Here is an 18,976-nt window from a genome sequence, read left to right on the forward strand (position 1 = left end):
GGGGCGGTAAACATATTGGCTGTAAATAAGGTCTTCTGGAGTAGGTGGTGCACTGACTTCACACTGGGGAAAAACAGAGGGAAAAATTGTGAAGAAAAAAAGATGCATATTTTTCAGAAACAGTAAACTTCCGATCATTCACGTACAGAAACCAGCAAAAGGCCCAGAATCTTTATTTTTGCAGAACAGAAAAGAAAAAAAAACCCAAACCCTAATGGAGGCAGCCTGACATACTTAAATGATTGTTTTCATTCTGGACTTGTCCTATTTCATTCTGAGACAAGCTAGTCATATAACCTTAGATAGCTCATTCCACTTTTATGCCCCACGTTTCCTCACATTTGAGCATGGACTTCCTTTTGGGACATATGCCTCATCACCAGAGCTCAAGAAAAAAAAAAAAAAAAAGAAAAATTGAAAGAGGTTAACTTCCTTTTAGATGAAGACTTGAAAAACGCGCGTACGTTATCCAGGTAACAAGAGTGCTCTAGAATAAAAGAAGATAGCTATGCTTGATTCAGAATCGAAGTTCCCAATTTTCAACAAGTCTTAGGCACATCAAATAAATACGATGGGGGTGTTTCAGCAAGCTACCTATCTATTGACGCACATGAATAACTGACATTAATTCCATCCCTTCAGAGAAAGCTTTTAGGGGCTTTTGGGGGGTGGGGGTGGTGTTTGGTTTTTGTCGGAGATCAGTCACTAATGAATGGTATCAGAGTTTTGTAAGCCTGATGAATATTTAGAGACAGCTCAGTATGAATAAATTTGCAAACTGAAAGCGTAAACTAAACTGCAACTAAGATAGTACAGCATTTTAAATAAAAACAGAAGACATTTAAAAGCCATAAAGGAAGCAATTTAATTGATACAAATTATATTAATTTAGCTGATTCTTTTTAATCAGTTTTCATTCTTTTATCATAACGGTTTTAAAGAACTTTAAAATGGACAGACTTTTTACTCGCTCTTGCTAAGTTGACACACAGAAATTTTATTCAGTCAGCCATGAGGCAATGAAGAAAGGCAGAACACACCACCACGTGTGCCCCACAAACATATCAAACCAGCTGTGTGCACTGGCTTTCTGCAAACTAATAAAACAAGGTCCACAGTTGCAGTCCTTATTTCCAAGAAGATATCTAAATTTCTAATGCGAATATCCTACTGACATATTTGCCCTGACAATGTGACATCTTACAGCAGTAAGACTTGGTTATATAGGAGCCAGTTTTCAACTAATGTGAAGTACTAGAACGAATTTCACAAGTAAAGAATTTTCACAAATGTGCCACTTTCCATGTGAAGAATATGATCTTGACCACTCCTTTTCATACATAGTAACTACTTCACTCTTACACTTATTATCATAAAGATGTATTAAAAATTCCTACCAAAACAGGTGTCCCGCTACCCATTTGAAAGAAAGAAGATCAAATCTCATTAGAACTTACTTAACATTGAACATACTCCTGAAAAGTTCCCCAGCACTCTAGAATAAGTACTGGCATAGAAGAAACTCCCAAACCAGTGACAAAATTATGCAGACACTGCTAAGGTTTTCCACTTTCCAGGATGGCTTTTCCATTGTCCCAGTGCATCGCTGACTGTAAGTAAGCAGCAGGAAATGGAAGTATTTGAACTAAATCCCCATATACTTTATTAAATAAATGCTAAGCATTGCAATCTTGCAAACAAACTTTCTCTGTTTATGAAACTGGAAACTTCTCCATGTCAGTATAATACCTATGTACAGAAAACTAAGCAGCTCATTCACACTACTTCATTGCATAAGTACCATTCGTTATAAAGATTATTTGTGAAATCCAGACAGATGAGACCAGCCCCAGCATCCAGCTAGAAATGCAGTTGGCTACAGAAATGTGTACAAATAACCAAGTCTGAAACACTAGTCATAAGAAAGCTTATATGAAAATAAGGTGCCTTTACTGAAAACAAATTACAAGGCCCTGCTTTCAGGATGATTGCGAAGCAAGATTACTGCCTCGCTCAGCATCAAGTTACTACCAATGAGTGGTACTTGTCTGCATGCAAAAAACCAGTTGTTCCCATGTCTGCAAGAATTCAACAGAAACCTTTCAGGATGAGGATACTGAAACTGGGTTCAGGCAGAACAGACTTAAGGGGAAGAAATAAAGAGCAGTAATGTCATGGTGAAGCACTTATGAAGGAGAGTAGAACAGGTAGTAGGAGTGCAGAGTAGCATTTCAGGATTCTGATTTCAGTGGCTGATGGACATAGTAAGAAGATAAAGTGAAAAGGTCAGACTGAGCTTTTAATTCTTACTTTCAAACTTACCATCCTTAAAACAAGTTAAAAAAGCAAGAATTAGTATATTTATCCAAGAACAGATAATCCTGGATATATGGTATTTTGTGAAGGGACTGAAAGTTATTCTGTTTTTCAGTACTGAGGAAAAAAAAGCATCAGACTTATCAGAGGTGAACAAGGCAAAGAGACAAGAGGAAACATGCAGTGTCTGACACACTTGCCAAGGTGGAACTGACTTCTGGCTTAACTCATTTAGAGGCCTTTAATACAGACTGGTTAGCTGATAAAAATTAAAAGGCAAAGGAATATAATTTAAGGTCAATTATATTATGCGCATCAACGGACAGATACTCACATTGGCTGGAAGATGGCTATGCCGGGGCTTCTGAATCGGAACATGGACTTGAAGAAGTGTAAAAAACTCCCCAACTGTGATAACACCATTCTGAAATTTCTGTGAAGATTAGGAAAAACATACAGATAAGTACATTTTTCAAGCAAGAACGCTTACTTGCATATACGCACGCAAGTATTTTTCCTGTTAGGACAAGAGGTTAGCATCTTTCAGCTATTTACATACCTCCCGTAAGTTATCTTCACAAATGCTATCTGTGAGAAGCTGGGACTCCATCTGACTGCTTCGCTGAACTAGCCAAAAAACAACAACAAAAAAAAGGGGGGGGGGATATTGTGGGGGTTAATAATATTCTTATGGAAATATGAACCTAAGCTCATTAGCTCTAGAAAAAAATGCAATTTTAATGCAGAGTTTGACCTTTATGTGCGTTTCCAGTGCTGAATGAAGTAACTGAGGAAACAACTACTTGGGACAAATAAGGAGGACTAGGTTAAGAATCTAATGTAAAATAAAATCTGTGTCAGAGCGGTAATGAAATGACAGAGTTCACTCTTCTGTGGGAGGAAAGCCATATGTAACATACTAAAAAGTAATAAAACTGAGAGACTCCAACCAGTTCACAGAGGGCATCCTATGTAGACAGAGACCAAAGCACATCTGAGCTGCCAGCAGCTTTCAAGGTAAAAACATGGCATTCCAAGTTCTGAGCCAACAAGAGCTAGTTTCTCACTCAAAGGAAAGAGCCCAACTTCTGCTGGATAAGGCATATGCTTTCACGGTTGCAGGAGGTCAAAATTGGAATCGATTTTGTAAATAGAGGCAAAATATCACTTACCAGATGATTGGCAGATTTCTGCCTCATTGTTAGGTATTAGCTAATTAGCAAGAGCTAATTAAACCCGGGGGCTGAATCTGCTTAGAGCCTGTCCCTGCAATGCCCTCTGAGGAGTCGTCTTCCAAGAGCGCAGTGCTGAGACACGCAGACTCATTCTGCGTGGAACCAGCTTAAAATCACCTTTGGGCTGACAGAGTTTGGGTTGGGACTTTGCTCTGTGCTAAGGTAACTAAACTGCCTCATGAGCCCAACTTGCCCTTGAAAACAAAGCTGTACTTAAATTCTGCTACTTTTTCTTCCCGTCTTGGTTTTCCTTGAACGGCTTGGACTCTGAGCCAGAACATAAAAGCATGTTGACGGGCTGGGTGGGAAACTGTGACGCAGACATTCAAGGCCTTTCCCAATTGACATATATACTACGGGTGAGGCTCTTCCTTGATTAAGCGTAAAGAACACAAGGTTTGAAACCATTACCACAAAGGAAGTCTTACTTGTTAACTCTGTGTCAGCCTTAACAGAATCCAGAGAGCTGCTGGTGCTGGCATGAGTACAATCAGGGCTTTTAGCTGATAGATTTGGAGGATCTTCACCTTCATGAACTACTTGGCTTTGAGACACAGCGCCAAAAGTAACCTAATATTAGCAAGTTTAAAAAAAAAGAAATTAAGAGAGTTATATGAAACAATACAATAAGAAGTCGATCAGTAGTTTATTGTAGCTGTTTCTTGACATTCAGAATTGTTTCATTTTTGGTATCGGCACATTTTATATCTAATCAGTGTGACAAACCAACGTATGGCTAATTAAGCCATTTCCTACGATGACATATAGGAAGTAAAGCTGCAAAATCCTTCATTCATTTCTCAATCAAAGCAGTAGCCACCACAGCACACCCTTCCAGCTTTTGGAACTAGAAAGTTTCTACTGATGATGTACAAATTTATTTTTAAGGTCAGATTAACGTTCCATATTTGCACAGATTTTCTTGATTGAGCTGCAATTTGTGCTGTCTATAAAAAAGCTAATTTAAACTAAACATCCACGTTTGGATTTTAAATAATTGCTTTAGGCCTTACTCTATCATTGTACCTAAGCAACAACTAGCAAATAGTTCAGTTCAGAGGACTAAGAGTATTTAGTTGAGAAAGAATTAAAAGGATACTATGGAGGGAATTATTTAAAATTGACATATGCCTTACTCTGTCTGTTTTGCACCGTTCAGGAAAGTTGCACACATCAACCTGATTCGTCTATTTTGGCAAAACAATGAAAAATACAGGGGACGACATAGCAAAATGACAGCAAACTGGTGGTTAAGGGAAACAAGAAAACCTACCGATAGATCTGCTTACACCCCAAAATTGAAACAGAAGTCCTGTTAGCATTCACTGTATCCTTATAATGAGTGATGAGGCTCACCTGCAAGTCTCGGGAGGCCTCACCATCCAAGTTTTCATCCCTCTTGAGCTTCTTTGGACTTTGAAGATCCTCCTCGTGTTGTTCCAAAGCTCTTTTTGTGTTGTTGCAAGTTTTTGTCTCTTCAAATCGATCCTTTTCATTGTGGGAGATTTGTTTTTTGCTTATCTCATTGCAAACATTTTCCACGAGTTCAGAGCTTACAGATTCATTTGAATCCATTTCTTCCAGGCAGACGGGAAGAAATTCTTCTGCTATAAACTGAGAAGGGCTGAAGTTCTGCCTACTAGACTTCTTGTTATCTGGGGTTTCACCAGCGTTTACGCTTACTTCTGAAACTGGTGCTTCTCCTTTGTCTGAAGATTTTGCCTTTATGTCTTGTATGCTAGAAACAGAAGGATTTCTTCTGTTCGGTAATTTAGGCTGGAAGATACCTAAAGGGATATTTATTCCTTGATATTTATCCTTAAGTGCCATGCCTAAATTTGCATCTGTGGGAGCAGCTCCAGATTGAAGACATGTGTTCTCCTGCTCTTTGGTATAAAATAAATAATTTGTTTCATTTACAGTATTTTTTCCTAACCTCAAGGTATCCTCTGGCTGAGTTGATGATTTGGGCAACTGGTCAGAAAAAGCAGTTTCAGAATCAGAGAGAACTGCAGATTTCCTTCTAATGTTTTTCAGTTTTGAACAAACATTTAAAATACCTGATAGTTCAGGTGCAAGAATGGGATCTATTTGATCTCTTGGACCGTCACTGACCAAAAGTTGCTTAGTTTGTTCAGAGTTTATTTGAAAGTCTTTTGGAGGTGCCTCCCCTTCAGCTGACGGCCCCTCATTTTCCTTTGATTCCTTGTTAGAAACTGGAACAAGGCTTGCTTCAGCCAAGCCTAAATCTGTAGCTAAATCTTCACGTCTAGATGAATCACCTTTCAATACTTGGTTTCTCTGAGGACTACGTGCATCTGGAGAACCCGTTAAAGAATCTGGTTGCTGAATGGGAAGTGAAACACGGGATACCAAATTGCTACTTTCTTCACTGCAATCCATGGGCCCATTACTTGGAAGCTTGAAAGATACTCCCTTTGATTTCATTTTTTCTGGCTGTATGAGATCCTGCTGACCGTTTACAGGGGCAGAATTATCCGTGGGGAGGTCAAGATCCTGTGGTGCCCGCACATCCATAGTCTCTTCTGGAAGTGAGACAGAATAAACGGAATCTGGTGGTGTGCCACTGTGGACTTTGATAGCTCCTTTCTCACTAGGAAACGCTGAGGCTGATGAAGCAGAAGAGGGAATGCTGGGCTTATCCTTAGATTTTGTATGATATTCACCATTCAGGTCTTTTGTATGCAGGGAATCTATTTCATCTCTGCAAGAAGACAACAACGCACTGCGCGAGTCTGGTTGCTGAGTGCTTTTATGTGACACTTCTTGGTTCCCAAATCCATTAATATTGTTATTAACAGCAATAGTATGAGATGCAGTTATTTCCATATCATCTTGGTTGTGGGTAAACACAATGGTTTTATCAGCAGGAACTGCAGAAAAGGCTGGAATGGACTCTCTGTCCTGTACATCAATTTCACCACTTAATACAGCTGTATGAGTTTTAGTGATCTCCATATCCTCAGCCAAAGTAAAAACGATGGTTTTGCTATCTGAAACAGCCTCCTGTCCAACCTGCTTAGCCAGGTTTAACCTATCCTCACATAAGACTCTTTCAATACTTTCATCAACAGAGTGAGACTCGGTCATTTCCATGTCAGCCTGGTAACCCGTAAATATAATTGTGGAAGTTAAAGGAACAGACTGATCGGGTTGCCTACCTTGCAGAGAATTTTCTTCCAAAGCTACATTATGGGTTTTAGTGATTTCCATATCATCCATAGCAAACATAGTAGCTTCGTTATTTGAAAGTGCTTGCTGTCCAACCTCCTTATCCAAGTTCAGTTTATCACCACATACAACTTTTACGGTAATTTCATCAGCAGAGCAAGACTTGGTAGTGTCCACGTCAGCCTGGCTACTTGTGAACATAACAGTTTTAACAGGATGAGCTGAAGAGACAGAATGAAGCCCTACCTCATTTTGCAAGACCATTTCATGGCCTATTGCAGCCGTATGGCTCTCTGTGATCTCCATGTCATTATTCTCATTGTTCAGTGAAAATAAAACAGTCTTTTCCCCTGTTGTTCCCTTCAAGCTTTTCCTTCCAGTCCTTTTAGCCATGTCAAGCATGCCTTGAGATGCAGCCTTTTCCATAGATTTGTCAACTGCAATAGTATCGAGTCTACTTATTTCCATGTCATCATTGTAGGTAAAAACACAAGTTTTATCTCCAGAAATTAAGGATATGTCGTCATTTGAACTTCTACACTGCAAAATTATTTTGTCTGCTGAAACTGTATGACTTCTGGTGATGTCCATATCAGCATCTTCTGAAAATATGGTCGTTTTCTCACCTGCAAAAGGCAAATGTTTTAAACCAGTCATGGTTAACATTTTCTTGCCAGATACCAACGAGTACACATTGCACGCAGGCTGCTCCTGACCATTTCTTGTCATCATGACCCCTTTTTTTAAGGACATTATTTTATTTTCACCTTGAACAATGTGTCCAGGTACCGCTTTTCTTTCTGATAAAACAGGATTGATGTTATGATCAGGAACCATTACCGCACAGTTTCCAGTCAAGTCCATGTTTTCACCAGAGGGAAACACAACTGACTTTTCTAAAAACGAAGGCAATTGGGAACTTCCCTTATGTGGTTCAGACGTATTGGCTAGCAACGGCTCTTCAGCACCCCTCAAGTACAGGCCATCAACTGAGTGAGGATTTTTAAAATATTCTTCTGTAGAAACTGTTTTACCAATTGAAAAATCTCTCTCAGAATCTACATGAGTTGACAATACTTTGTGTATTGCCTTCATAGTATGGGGTTTCTCTTGCCTGTCTGAGTTTTGGCAATCTGCTTTTATTCCTAGTATTGTTTCAAGTTGTTCGTTTCCTTTCACTCCAGAGGGAACAGGCTCATTACTGGAAATAAATGAACTATTTGGAGGCAAATGAGTAACAGTTTGTTTATTTGTGTTCATTTTCAAATCCCCACGTTCCATTGCTGCAGTCTGACTTGTGATATCTACATCAGAACTACCAGAAAACTGGAAGGTCTGGTTTTGCAGCTGCTTGGATAGTACATTATTTTGATTATGATTATTCTCATATTCTTGTACTGTATTAATAGGAGCAACATCAAAGGCAGCAGGATGAGTTTTGTTTATGTCCATGTTTTCGTCATCTGAAAACCTGCCCATTTTGTCATTTGTGCAGGAAACTGAAGTGTTTAGAAGGTTTTTTCCCAAAGGTTGAGAAGCTCGATTATCTAAAGATGTTAGACTCTTTGTAATGTCCCTATCGCCATGTGCTGGGTGTCTGTTTTCTCCTAGTGAAGAGTTTGTATTAACTGGCTTTTCTAAAGTTTTATGACGTGAACCGATCATTTCTTTAGTACTGTCATTATAGAATACATCTGTGTAATTCCCAGTAATTTCCATGTCATCACATTTAGAAAAAACAACAGTTTTATCACCTCGGAAGACAGTCTCGGAAGAAATGGATCCTGGGATGGCAGACGTTGTCCTGGCCTCTTGTTTAACAGTTCGCAGCACTGCAGGATCTCGTCTGTCTTCAACATTTACTATTTTCTCGTCTGTACAAAGTTGAGGGTCCTGCCCAACAATTAAGTGCTGATTAGATGCTTTCTTTAATATAGAATTATCTAACTCTGTGGATGGGAAATCCTTTTTGAAGTTTAGACTTTGATTCCCAACACTGGAGAAGGGAAAAGACATTTTTGCAGTGTGACTAGTTGTCATATCCATTCCATCATCTGCAAATGCCTCAGTAACATCCGCACACAGTAATTGCTCTGGTGGAGCTTCACAAATACCAGAAAACATAGTTTTAACATCAGATGCCTGGCATTTTGTCATTTCCATTCCATCATCTTGCCCTCTAAACACTTTTGTTACATTGCAGGTGTCCAGTGGTTCATGGGAATATACAAATTCCACCGACGAGCGTGCCACGTCTTCTGAGACTTGTGAAGGGACAAAAAAAACATTCTCTTTTTCAGGTCCCTCAATAGGATTGAGTGTCTTTTCATTTGACTTCAAGCTCATCAGAAATTCATTGAAGTTTATTTTTTTTACCGTAGTAGCATCTTCCTTCTGTTCAAAAGATGGGCATGGATGGTTTGTAGGGTCAGAGAAAAAATGAAATTCTTTGCTCATTTCTGCCTTTTCGTTGTTAGAGTTTAATCCAGCCAGAAATGACGTGATATCTATTTTCTCAGTTTTATCAGTTTGATTGTTTTTTAGGTTACGTGTAATCACTGCAGTGTGACTAGCTGTCATATCCATTTCATTTTCATCTGAAAAGATGAGGGTGGTGTCATGCCTATTTGTTCTTTGAATGGCGTTGTCCACATCATGCCACTAAAATAAAAAGGAGGAAGAAATTACAGTTACTGACACTTAAAACAAATGATACAATGGTTTATTCTATTTAAAGCAAAAGCCAACTGATGCAGTCCTAAGGTTATAGCTCTAGCTTTACATCTTTTTTTCTGGAAAAAAAATTATTGATTTCAGTCCTCCTCGATAAGCAGTAACGCATTCAAGGAAAGGTTGATGACTTAAGTATTACAGCATATCATATTTAATGGCTTTTTTTGAAAGAATGTGTCTCAGTTTTACTGTTGGGCAAAGATTTCATATCTAGACATATCTTGGTAAGCTTGGAACAATTACTGAGTCTTATGGATCAGTATTTTCTATCTCTCTACAGTGTGGTTTCCCCCTTTTTTTTTCCACCATAACTGCAGGTAGAAACCTTGCCCAGCTTATCATGCACATGCCCCAAAGCAGCAGCACCAAGTTGGAAGTTTTAAAAGACGTTTCTGCCACTGACTAGGGAGATTTTAGTCTCTTTAATAGACAGGATTTACAGTTTTAAAGCTGTAGGAAAAAATTGGCCAGTAACAAGATACAATATTATATTTTATCAAATATATTGAATATCTTGATTAAGAACAGCTTCATGTTTACTTCAAATTACATATGCTATTTTATAAATGCAAGAAATAAAATATACTAGAAGCAGCACAACCATATACATACCCAAAACAAGGAGAGACAGAGTTTCAATCTGACCTTTAGAGCCTCATGGTATATATCTTCTCATCCACAGTACATTTTGACTGGGTTTCTTTGTTTTGGTTTGGTTTTTCACATTCATTAACAAGAGCTAACATATGTTTTTAAGCCATATCTTTAAACCTAACATAAAAGTGAGAAGCCATTGCAGTAAGAGAGACGTGTTTCGACAATTGCTTTGTTTAATAACACAGTGCCATAACATCATGATTGAAGTGTAACACAGTTCAGGATTTCTGTGTAATTGTGTCTGTGAAGGTCTTAGCTAAGAATTTGGTGCGTTATTACTTGATTCAGCTGAAGAAATTCAGTTACCTTTTCATGCTAATCATTGCAATTTGTCTAAAGCTTTTTAACAGCAGGAACAGAGAGTACATTTGTGCATATCCATTCTACCCACAGAAGAAAAAAAATACATAAGCAGAGAGTAATACATGAGAAAAAAATACATAATCAGACCTATCTGAAACATAAGCTCCTTTGCATATTCTTAGATAAAAATTGAAAAGAATGGAGGAACTAGCTCAGGTACTGAAAAATTAGCAGGCAATTATAGGAGCCAGAGTTATCAATACTGCAGTATAATGCCTATCGATTAGGAAAAGACTTCAAAATATAGAAGATTAGCTTTCAGAAGAATTTTATGTGAAGACAAGGATTTCTTTTTTAGGCAGTTGAGTTACATTTTTCATCTTTACTACACAAATTATTGGAATATATTTTGGACACTGATATTTTCAGCACCAAAAAAAATAAAAGCCTTCATATACCTCAGTCTGCTGCACCGATGCCTGGATAGGGGCATGAAGCAAAGTGTTCATCCCTGTTGAAAGAAAAGGAAATACTCCATTTGTTGTGCTATTTTCTTATTATTTTATCCACTGAGCTGAAGATCTGTGCACTTGTTTTACAAATACCACTGAGTAAGTAAGTACAATTAAAGCCAAATATATCCTGAAAAATATTTTCAGTACTCCCTTCAGCATGTGGAAGAGCCACCCATACTTCTACAATACAATGCTTGTAAACAGCTTTACGGGACAAAGCCCCTTCATGCACTAGTCATCTCAGTCAGAGAGATTGTTCTAGGCATGTTAAAATTATTCAAACAGAATCAATAGTTTTGAATAAGGATAGTCATTTTGTTATTAAATCTATTTCCAAACTCACCAGTGATCTCACACGGAACAGCTTCAGGTTCTTCATTTCTGCAAAAGGTGGGTTAGTTAAACAGTTTGTTAAAAGATTTCAAAACAGAAGGCTTCAGCAATATACTGAAAAGGCAGAGAATTCTGTTGCATAGCTCACACAGGACTGGACAGCAGATACCAGACACTACTTCTATGTCTTCAATGTATTCTAATCTGAGTTGCAACCTTATTTTCCCATGAGATTCTCTCATCTTAGCATGCCACAAGCCATTGTTCAACATACAGATGGCATTTTAATTCCTCAGTGACAAGTAAAAAAAAGAGAAAAGAATAATTCTTTATTTTTAACTCAGACCTTCCACTTTTAGTTATTCATTTCGCTTTGGGAAACTGAAGCTGTGCTCCTAAAGCCTGAAATCATAGTTCTGTACAACAAAAAGCCAGACACAACGACCACCTTGTGTGATTTTCCATCTAACTTGTAATGCCTTCTGCTCTCCACTGTTTTATTGATTGCTCTTTCAAGACCAAGAAACCTTAGCTAGAGTACTGATTTTTATTTTTATATATATATGCGCATGCGCACCCCCCATATATATATATGTTACTATAGTGGGTTGATACCTTCAAAAGCATGAATTAACTAGTTGTACATAAGCTGTTTCCTTGCTATACATTTTAAATGTAAGAAATTCCCCTTCATACATAGAAGCTGTCTAAATCTGTTATTTTACTTACCAGGTCATTTTAATTTTAAAAATCCCATCATCATGTTTTACCTAGACAAGAACTTTGAGGCCAGACTAACACTTTATCTACCTCTGAGGGAAAAAGTTATAGTAATAAATATTGAAGACTATGTCTAGCAGATATGGAATCTGGTAGGTCTTTCCTGGAAAACATTCCCATGCAATCAGCTTTGGAAGGAAGCAGTTTCAAGCCATAATTGTTCAATTATTCAGAAACCGCTATCTTTTTGTGAGTGACCAACACAGCTATATCCTTTTTTTTGCTGTATCCCTTCTTTCACCAATCAAAAGCACTGAGCAATTTTATATCTAAATAAATACATACGCTGCATTTCTTTGAGGAGTAATATTTTGATGGTTGCACATCATGTGACGAAATGTATTGGCAGGACAGAACTCTATAGTCATGGGAATTTTTTTCAAACTTACTGATTAAGCAGGACATCATTCCTCGTATCTGCTGCACACTCTAAAAATAGTAAGAAAATTAGACATTACAATGTGAGAAGCATGATCAAAACATTCAGAGACGAGTAAACTGCACAGAAAAGAATGTTCTGAAGTTCTCACTCTCAATGTGCCTTCTTATCGTGGCAAAAACCCAGAGAAGCGAAGTACTTGAAAATGCATTAGCTTTTCAGATTCTTCCTAGGTAATCTTTGACAGAGTGAATATGACATTCTGCTCAGCCTTCTTTTGATCTAAATCCCCACAGCAGATTTTGTTCTAGGTGCATTTTGTCTAAGAAAATAATTCCTTTTCTGAGCTACAAGGTCCACAATACCAGTAACTAATGGATTTTCAGCCAGTCCATGATAAACGGCTGACCATATTGTTCCTTACCTGTGACTGACAGGCCTGACTTCTTCGGTTCAGGCTAAAAGCTTGTTGCTAATTGTCTGCAAATCCTATCAGGAGGAGAGAAAGGAGCTTTACCTGTACTTTCTCTCTCTGACGTGTTATTCTTAAGATCTCGCTGGAAGACTCTGCAGCTAAGAACAAAAAAACAAAACAACCCAGTTTTTGAAAAACACAAGACCATCTGTTTTGAAGCAAAGAAAAAAAAAAGTAAAAAGAAAAAGCCCTAATTTCAATCTTTTCCACATGGTATGTTCTGAAATGAGATATCAAAAGCCAGACGCTTACTGAACCCAACCATATTTTCCAGCGGGAAGATGCTATTATCATACTTAAGATGGAAATCACTAAAAAACTTAATGGGAAACAAAAATTCCTGATTATATTAAATTCACTGAACCGTTTTTTTCTAGCTAGGAAGAGAAGATGAATAATGGCTCTTTTAGGGCTCAAAATCAACTCAATATAACAACAGTCACCAGCTTGCCTTCACTGAATACTCACAAACGAATGTAAACAGCAATTTTAGGGGGTACCAGATTATTACCCATAGCCTGCATTTTTTGCTCAAATAAAGGATGTAGATCTGCATCCTTCAGATCAAACTTACTTTATGGTGTTCGCAAAGCTGACACGACGAGAGTTTTTCCTACGTTTTTCTATATTGATATCCTGACAATAAAGAACACAACACTTTGATATACAGAGAACTGTTCTTATCCCATAAGCCACAATAAGCATAGCTTTTCAAGAAACACAAAACCAGACAAAAAACCACACCCCCCTCAAAATAATAATCTGTAAACCCAACAAGTACAACAGATATTTACCAACATCCTTAAACTACATCATAGTTCTCCAACTTTTCCTGACATAAAGACACCTATCTCGTAAGAAGTAGGATCTAAAGATCACTTTGTGAGAACTGCCTGGTTTCACACACAAGAAGCAGAATACCAGTTATAAGGATTTTTGTCTGGCGTTTGTCTGGCATGCTAGGGAAAATATATGTAGTTGCTTAGCAAGAGAGTCGCAGGATTTTTTTTCTTTAGTTTTCCATTACAAGAACTGAAAAAAAAAAAGTAGTAATAATGGTTTGTCTTTATGGGAGAAAGGGAAGGATTCATGAAAGAATCAAAGTCACCATTTTCCTATAGAAATGTTTAAATGGTGTCACTGACTAGGTGATCATACTAATGCAATGTTACAAGGTATGTAATGATGCAATATTACAGATACTGGAAAGCTAACTCATCATACCGCTGCTGTGCAGTTGTCTGCAATAAGCTTCCCTAACTAAACAGCTCAGTGTCAGGACAGCGGAACACTCGTTGTTTAAGAAAACACACAGTATTAACATACCAGGCACTACCCGTTATATGTACACGAGTAACAAAGCCTGTAAAATACTTTTTTTTTTAAAAAAAAAATCATGTCAGCAACACAAGCAGTTATGAATGATGTCTCACTACTGTATATGATAGCCTTCTGTTGCTCATTAGCAGTACAGTCCATCATTGTTAACAGGTATTACAGTTTAAATGAAGACTGCGAGCCGCTCTTCATACTCAACCCAGTTTTGAAATAGATGCGTTGTGCATAAATATTTCAGGCTCATATTTCGTATTCTAAAGAAATTATTAGAGGCTTTTTCACTGAAAGCCTTATATGCTAAAAATGAGTTTTCAAGTTCTGTAATCAGCAACAGGTAAATCATATAAATATATGATGCAACTAGAACATTAGTCCGTAGAACACACCCTAGGTAGAAATGGCATTTAAAAAGAAATCCAAACTGAACAGGCCTATACTTACAATTTCTAAGAAACAACAGACGCTATAAACATGAAATATATTCTGTATGTATTTCTGGAAGAAAATGTTTATTTTTTAGCTTTTACTTTAAATAAATTGGCAGGCTGGGTTTTTTTCAGATGTAAATCCATCTTACTGACTATACCAGTTTGTACACTGGTGGATCAAACTTCAAGTGAAATGGCCTACAGCAGGAGCAAGTTAGGCCTATTAATCTCTGTTTATTCCTTTTTTCTTGACAGAAGAAATATTCTGATGTAAAATAGAAGTATAAGAAAAACTCAATGGATTTCTTATAATATTTAGTACTCCAAACATCCTCCTGAGCAGTTATTACAGGAGTTTTTATACCTGCATTATTCTAGTGACACAGTTTAATCAGTGACAAGTTGAGGAGCAAACTGAAGAAGTTAAGAACATTGGCAAGAAAGGACTTAATAGACCTACCTGCGTCAATTCATTCCCATTTCCCAGATCATCAAGAGGATTTCGTGGAGCCTTTAAAATCTAAAAGAAAATATGACAGTTGAGAAGACGAGCTCCAACTACAAGAACTGATTACTTGGCTGGAGAGAGTTTATAAGAGCCGCCAGTGCCCCAGTCAATCATATCAATCTAATAGGCTCTTTCTTTGCTTTTGGAATGCTTTTCTTCAACTGTGATGAGAAAACAAGTTCCTCCTTACAGCTTCCCTTTCTTTCCTTCACTCACTCGCACAGTTTTCTTTTGAGAAATGCCTTAAGTTACTCACAGAGGACAGTCGCTTCCCTCTGATGTGCTCTGTATTATCACTGGAGGAGAAAAAAGGGAAACAGGTATTAGGGCATAAACTTGAACCAAGATGTATTTCTTGAACAGTACTGCCACGTTTTTAAGGTTAATAAATTGATTTCTCCCTTGGTTTTACAATTGTGAAATTAAATAAACAAACTTGCTTGGAATAGAGCATTCATTCCAGCACTAGTTCCCAAAAATAAGCTTTGGAAAATTCAGCAGATCGCCCTCCAAACCCCATGGTCAGTTAGTCTCCAGACAATCCGCTGCTACGAAATTTCCTCAGAGCTTTCCTACACACAATCAAAGAAACGCCCTGTTCTTCTTCTTCACAATGGAAAACACATTTTATTCAAGAGATCCTGAAGTGCACACAAGGATTAAGAAAAGTTTTGCCTCTAAACGACAATATTTATATTATACCACAATAAAATTCTTAGAAGGTTTCAACTTACTTTTCCATGTTAGGGTCTGCATAGATCTTGTCCATTTCTGAAGGATGTGCTTTTCCTATAAAATACAGTACTGAAATCCAAAAACATTAACGAACCTCAGTAAGAAAATTGCATAAAACCACAACTGGATACTAGCCTTAGACGCTGTAATTTTTCTCTCCATCTTTCTCTAGTCACAGAAATGCACTGAAGTGTAATAGACCTCTCAAGTCCATGTTTTCCTGTTATAGATCATATTATAAAACAACCGTGCTAACAGTTTAAGTCTCACTGGTTAGACGGCCTTTTATTTAAAGTTAAGATTCTGGTAACTGTTGGAGACAAATGTGATCAAACCTTACACAATACAAAGTTTGCTAGTTTGGTCTGACACACAAGACAATTTTTCAGTCTTGGGGTGAGGGAACTCACCCCAAGAATATCATACGTCAATGCAAATAACTCCCACTAGCACAGAAATCTACACCACTTATCAAAAGTTGCATAAGGGGATAAAATGAATTAACCCACACTGACAGGAGGCCAGTGCTAACACAGACTTAATATTGCCTAACATTTCTTGCAAACCGCAACAAAATTCAGAGCTTCGAATACCAGGTTAATATTCCTCATAACTTCAGTCTCCCATGGACCTCACAAAGACCACAAAAAAAAGTATCACAGAATCAACACTACAAGATCAATAAACACTATTTTCTGTGCTATTTCCTAGATTTCAATGATGATCTTTATCTACATGCATCACTCCACCAATAACTATGCAAAGTATACTTACAGGAGAGCTATAAGCAACCTGTCAGCATTTATCACGTTACTTTATTCTCCCCTTGCTAAACCTCAGCCAGCAACGTTGTAAGAGAAATCCTTGCCTAAGCAAGGATTAAGTGATTTGTAAAACTTACAATTAAGTTTTACAAGTAGAAAGAGAGAGACCTACGCAGAACTGCTCAGCTTTTGCATTTCACAGAATCACAGGCTCTCAGGTCTGCAGGGACTCCTGGAGATCATGTAATCCACCCCTCTGCTCAAAGCTACAGCAGGTCGCTCAGGACATTGTCCATTCCAGGTCTGAGTATCTCCAAAGAGGAAACCCCACAGTCTCTCTGGACAACCTGTTCCATCCTCACTGTATTTGTTTCCTCCCTTATGTTTAAATGGAATTTCTTGTATTTCAATTTGTGCCCATTGCTTCTTATTCCTTCACTAGATACAACTGAGAAGAGCCTGGCTCTGTCTTTTTAAACCCTCCCATCAGGTATTCATGCACATTGATAATGTCCCTCCGATAAGCAACATCCACTGCTCTCCCCTTGCCCACCAAGCCAGTTACCTCATTGTAGGTGATTTAAACCACAAACTGACTCTTATTTTCCAAGCTAAAACTAAGCCTTATGTAGGAAAAAGAAATCTCTAGATTTAGAAAAATGCTAAATCACATAAAATACTATTGCATATTATTGGGATATTGCTCACAAGGCAGAGTAGAGTTTGAATTACAGGGGGGAGGGAAGAGGAACAATCTTTTCAGAAATATCAGTTTGCTCAAAGACGATGTTCAGGCAGGGCAAAAAAGCACGATGAGAAAACTTAACCAACAGACTTTTTCCCAGTAAATTTCTGTTTGCTTAAACAGAAAAAAAAAGCACAATTTTGAAGACACCATTAGATGTGAAGGTATACCAAATAAGAGCCAGAGAAGTTTCCCAGAACTAACAAATAAGAGCCAGAGAGGTTTCCCAGAATGACATTGTACTTGGACATAGAAGCTGATTTGATGAAACAAACTTTATTAATTTTTAATTTATTTTTGCAGACTAATTCCTCTCACCAAAGACGTAGCAGGTTTATGTTAGTACCAGTCAAAAAGGTAGCTGGAGAGGCCTTGGCTTTCAGGCAACAAACCCAAGACACTGCTTTCAGGCAGGCATCCCCACGGTGGCTCCCCGGCCAGCAGCCTGAATGCTTTGGACATAAGACCTGCTGTACTGGATCAGACTAAACACAACAAAGGAGTGACATAAAAGATGGCCGTGCATACAGGTGTCTAGAGAAGAGCAAAAGAACAGAGCATGGCTATAGAAAGCCTCCTTCGGTCTGCTAGGAGTCTGCTATTAGGAGGTCTATTAATCTGGAATTCATGTCCCAATCAACATGCTCGGTAGTCATTCTCTAATCCTTCTTTGAACTTATTTACATATCTTTGACCTACAAGCATATAGCGGCGAGTTGAAATGCTTTGTTATTCTCTTTATCAAATATAAGAATAAAAAGAGATGCTTTTTCATAATTAAGCACCTCTCAGTTCCACACTGCGAACATGAAGAATCATTCCATGAATTTTTTTCAGTTCATTCATGATCTTACAGATGCCCATCCAAGCCCTCCTCGGTCTTCCCCCCCTTTAAGAGTAAGAATCTGTGTAGTCTCTCCTTACGATTCCCTTTTGTTCTCAAGCTGTCTCCCTCACCGTCCCCGGCGTTGTTTCCTTTACGGCCCTGACAGGGCTGACAGCCTGGGAGCACTGTCCAGAACGACCTCCAAATGCTCATTTACGCCTCGTTGTCACTTATATCGGCGTTTTCCCAAACGTGAATTGCTTCGCATTGATCAGGGCTACATTTATCGGTCGCATTGATCAGGGCTGCATTTATCGGTCGGTCTATCAGGCGATTCCCCTCACGCTTCGAGGCTGTCCCCGACTCCAGCTACCTCAGGTGAAATCTCCTCAGGCCCGGGCTCGATGCCGCTCAACCCTCTTTCCACCTCACTCCTAAAGGCGCCAGGCGTGCGGGGGAGGCCTCTGCTGCCAGCAGGACCGACCTTCTCCTCCCGCCCTTTGTCTGCCCTCCCTTCACCCGTCGTTACCCCGCAGGATCCGCCCCAGCGACAGGCAACGGCCGCCGCCCCTCCCGCGCTCCCCCGGCCCGGCCTCTTCCCGCCTTCCCCCCGCCGGGACCCGTCCGCGGCCGCTCTCACCTATTGCTCCGGAGACGGCCCTCACGCCTGCCGCCGGCGGGGCGCTGCCCGCTCCTCTCCGCCGCTGTCCCCCG

General features: G+C 38.8%; 1 protein-coding gene across 1 annotated transcript in view; it reads right to left on the reverse strand.

The window, feature by feature from the left end:
* Positions 1-18,976, reverse strand: part of KNL1 (kinetochore scaffold 1) — a 32,856-nt gene that overhangs the window by 8,696 nt on the left and 5,184 nt on the right. Inside the window, exons 2-14 of the mRNA XM_019473229.1 lie at positions 15,927-15,996; positions 15,449-15,488; positions 15,145-15,204; positions 13,493-13,554; positions 12,967-13,016; positions 12,454-12,493; positions 11,295-11,332; positions 10,895-10,947; positions 4,908-9,404; positions 3,980-4,121; positions 2,876-2,943; positions 2,651-2,749; positions 14-63 (exon numbers count right to left, since the gene is read on the reverse strand). Of these exons, the coding sequence (XP_019328774.1) occupies positions 14-63; positions 2,651-2,749; positions 2,876-2,943; positions 3,980-4,121; positions 4,908-9,404; positions 10,895-10,947; positions 11,295-11,332; positions 12,454-12,493; positions 12,967-13,016; positions 13,493-13,554; positions 15,145-15,204; positions 15,449-15,488; positions 15,927-15,996 (5,269 nt within the window). The remainder of the gene's footprint in view (positions 1-13; positions 64-2,650; positions 2,750-2,875; positions 2,944-3,979; positions 4,122-4,907; positions 9,405-10,894; positions 10,948-11,294; positions 11,333-12,453; positions 12,494-12,966; positions 13,017-13,492; positions 13,555-15,144; positions 15,205-15,448; positions 15,489-15,926; positions 15,997-18,976) is intronic.

Source organism: Aptenodytes forsteri, unplaced genomic scaffold (genome assembly GCF_000699145.1).
Source record: "Aptenodytes forsteri isolate BGI_AS27 unplaced genomic scaffold, ASM69914v1 Scaffold535, whole genome shotgun sequence".
NCBI classification, from domain to species: domain Eukaryota; kingdom Metazoa; phylum Chordata; class Aves; order Sphenisciformes; family Spheniscidae; genus Aptenodytes; species Aptenodytes forsteri.